This window comes from Phaseolus vulgaris, chromosome 1 (genome assembly GCF_000499845.2).
Source record: "Phaseolus vulgaris cultivar G19833 chromosome 1, P. vulgaris v2.0, whole genome shotgun sequence".
In the NCBI taxonomy this organism is placed as follows: Eukaryota; Viridiplantae; Streptophyta; class Magnoliopsida; order Fabales; family Fabaceae; genus Phaseolus; species Phaseolus vulgaris.
In genome coordinates this window covers 5,251,879-5,255,972 of record NC_023759.2, presented here as the reverse complement: position 1 = coordinate 5,255,972, position 4,094 = coordinate 5,251,879, and the positions used below count along the sequence as shown (strand labels likewise).

General features: G+C 33.7%; 1 protein-coding gene across 1 annotated transcript; it reads left to right on the top strand.

The window, feature by feature from the left end:
* Nucleotides 1-1,089: 1,089 nt before the first annotated feature.
* LOC137813299 (rust resistance kinase Lr10-like) lies at nucleotides 1,090-4,094 on the top strand. Its single transcript, XM_068615427.1, has 3 exons — nucleotides 1,090-1,876; nucleotides 2,113-2,145; nucleotides 2,817-4,094. The coding sequence occupies exons 1-3, from the start codon at nucleotides 1,144-1,146 to the stop codon at nucleotides 3,908-3,910; spliced, it is 1,860 nt and encodes a 619-aa protein (XP_068471528.1). The 5' UTR covers nucleotides 1,090-1,143; the 3' UTR covers nucleotides 3,911-4,094.

Genomic DNA, 4,094 nt, shown 5'->3' with positions numbered 1-4,094 from the left:
TTCAAGGGTTAGGTCGCTTCCTGTGTCGCGTTGATGGGCTAAGTGATAAAACATAAAAAAAAGCCCATTCTGTCTGACGCATTCTCACTTCAACGAGAATATCTCGCTTGAGTGAGATACTCCTTTGGCGACATTGGGTTTTTCGGCGCTTTTCTCTATTCTGAGAACTTCCAGCTTTCTCTTTTTAGCTCAAATCATTATCCTTTACTGCAAATCTTCAATCCTCCCTAGAAACCTGCAATTAACACCAAATTTGGGAATAAAATGCTCTTATTTAAATAAAGATCATACAAAAATGTAAAAAAGTATAAATTTATAAATAAGGAATTATTTTTTATGTAAATTAGAAAAAAATCCTCATAAGTGTCTATATTTTAATATGAAATATTACTGAAATTAGACACTTATCAATGCATAGTAACACAAATTAATGAAATGATAACGCAACTCGTAAAAGCAAGAAACAAAAGAAGAAAACCAGAATTTTTGAAAAATAGAGCATGAGATACACACACTCTCAAGATTACAACATATAAACATATAAATAGAATAAAAAGACAAAACAAACCCGCTAGATAGTCTTGTTACTAAACTAGCTAGACGAGCTAGACGATCTCACTAGAACCGTTAGACGGTCTATAAGACCTCTTTGACTGTCCGGCCAAAACCACTAGACGGTGTTACACTACTACTAGAGAATGCTAGACAGTATAATGACCTCTTAGACTGTCCGAACAAAACCACTGGACTGTATTACACTACCACTAGACAATGAATATATTTTAAAATAAAAATTATAAAATCATTAAAATTATTTTTCAACACCATATTTATATAAGCTTCCAAAAAGAACAATTTAGGAAGGTGTTAGAAATTCAAAAGAACATCATTAACAAAATTACATGATTAAATATCTAAATCAGAATTGATGCACTTTACGAATATTTAAAATTTTGCATTGATTAAAATGAGTTGCGGAAACAGAAACGCGGTTTCGCAGTCAAAGTCTACGTTTTAAGTATCATAAGTCCTCAAACACTTTTCTAAAAGGAAACATGTGGTCCTTAATAGTCATAAAGATAGTCTGTGCTGTTTTAAATATCAATATCCGACTTTGATTTGTTTGCACATGATAATTTGAACATGATGTGGCGAAACAGAGCATTCATGGTGATATTGCTACTTCTAGTCCATAAAATCCATGGTGGCTGCCCCCCTTCTTCCTGTGGTAAAATCACCAACATCAATCACCCTTTTCGATTAAAAGGCGACCCAGAAAAGTGTGGTGAGAAAAGGTATGAGCTTGGTTGTGAGAATAATGTTACGGTGTTGTATCTGTACTCTGCAAAATATCATGTGCAGTCAATAAACTACAAGAACTACACAGTGAGAGTGGTTGATCCTGCTCTTCAACACCATAATCTCTCCTCCCTTCCTCTCCGTTTCCTCTCTCGCTCCAATTTCTCTGACACTTACGCTTACTACACGGATCCATACCAAGCTGGTCTAAGAGCCTCTGTAAATTGGGAATCTCTGAGTTTCTCGCATATAGTGTTGGTGAATTGTAACGATTCGGTGGGAGAGAAAGGGAAGTATGTGGAGAGTGGAGAGTGGGTGAAGTGGGAGGGGAAGGGGTATTCATATGCAATTGGTGGAGACCTAAAAGCAGAGGACTTAGAAGTTGGGTGTGAGGTAAAGCTTGTTGCTCCCACTTCTCTCTCCACTTTCGATAACCATTCCTACTCTTCCATGCACACCGCACTCGCCTATGGATTCGAGATTTCATGGATAAAACTACCCTGTCAGAAACATTGTTCACTTTCCTATAGAGATTGCTATTTCGACTCTTCTAACCAGAAGCTTAATTGCGGGTATGGTGAGTGATCCTAAACCAAATGTCAAACATATATATTTATATTTATGATTCACCCTTCTGTATTCTATCAATTTTTAGATGAGTATTAATTCATTACTTTGTATATTTTACCTGTATTATTAGTTAGAACTCATGCACATAAGCTGCTTGTAGAAAAAGTCATGCATTTAGTTGGTATAGTTGTTGAGATTAACAGTTCTGAAATTGATATTTTCCTTCGTTTTCGGGTGATACAGGAATACTGGAAGAACTATTAATGGATGTAACAGGTAAGAACTTTTGCATCTTAATTTACCTATGCTTTTCTTTATTAACAAAGAATTAATAAACTTAAATAAAACATTAGAAAGATGATCCAACTCAACTCGTTTATACAAAATATCAGGGAGTAATCAGCCTCCATTTGCCAACATGTTCCATTTACATACCAAAATTAGTTGTCATACTATTTAAACATTTTTTTTTTTTTTGCAAATTTTTCATAATGCACAATTTAAACGAGCCTGTTGTATGCATGTCATCTAATCCACAACTCTAAGTCAACTGAGTAAAACTATTAATAGTGAAACTTAATCAACTCCTATCCATTTATCCTTACTAATAATTTTACATTTTACAAAACCGGTGTTTTGTTGTCTCTATTTCATCATTACACCATAAACTATACACAATCCACATGAAACAAAATTATAATAAATTTAGTTTTTAATTTGGACAACCATTAGTCCATTTCTTCTTACAGTCGCATTATCATCTTCCCCGTGATTTATACTAATCCAACACAACCTTTATTATCTCAGTCTTTATTATATTCTGAAATTGATATTTTATCATCTTAATTTACCTCTGTTTTAATTATGTACTCCACATTTACTTTAACAAATATCTTGTTGCATTTTATAGTATAAGTGTAATCACTCAAAGTAAAAATTTCTTGCAGATATTCTCGAACCTATTTTAATGGTATGGGCTTACAAAGTTTTGTTTGGATTGCCATTCTTAATTTTTATTTTTATATGTAAATGGAGAAATAGACATATGTCGATGTATAAAAATATTGAAAATTACCTTGAACAAAATAGTTTGGCACCTATTAGATATTCATACAAGGATATCAAGAAGATGGCTGCAGGTTTCAAAGAGAAGTTAGGTGAAGGAGGATTTGGCTCTGTCTTTAAGGCAAAGTTGCGCAGTGGGCCTTTTGTTGCCATCAAAATGTTAGACAAATCCAAAGCAAATGGACAAGATTTTATATGTGAAGTTGCAACCATTGGAAGAATACATCATCAAAATGTGGTACAGTTAATTGGATTTTGTGCTAGTGGCTCAAAACGTGCTCTTGTCTATGAATTCATGCCCAATGGATCTCTTGATAAATTTATTTTCTCAAAAGAGATAAATATACATTTAAGCTATGAAAAGATATATAATATATCAATCGGAGTGGCTCGTGGGATTGCTTATCTCCACCATGGGTGTGAGATGCAAATTTTGCATTTTGACATCAAACCCCATAATATCTTACTAGATGAAAACTTCATCCCTAAGGTTTCTGACTTTGGATTGGCAAAGTTATATCCGATAGATAATAGTATTGTCACAATGACTGCAGCAAGAGGAACCATTGGATATATGGCTCCAGAATTGTTTTATAATAATATTGGAGGAATATCTCATAAGGTTGATGTTTATAGCTTCGGAATGTTGTTGATGGAGATGGCAAGTAAGAGGAAGAATCTAAATCCTTATGCAGACCACTCAAGTCAACTTTACTTTCCCCTTTGGATCTATGATCATATTAGGGAAGAGGAAGATGTAGATATCGAAGATGTGACAGAAGAGGAAAATAAAATAGCAAAGAAGATGATCATAGTTGCATTATGGTGTATACAACTAAAACCAAATGATCGACCCTCAATGAATAGAGTAGTGGAAATGCTTGAAGGGGATATTGAAGACTTGGAAATCCCTCCAAAACCTATTCTATTTCCAGATGAAACAGTGACAAAGGAACAAATAATCAACTCTAGCTAGATATATTCAATGTTGAAATTATTTACTGGTAAAGTATATACTATTCGACGGTACACAACATTGCTTATTTGCATCCATCTTCTTATTCTAAACACTTGGTTGTCCATGATGTTTCACTTGTTTATATTATTTTGTATTTTGTAGTGAAATTTGCTATACAAGGACATGTTATTATATTCTAAAA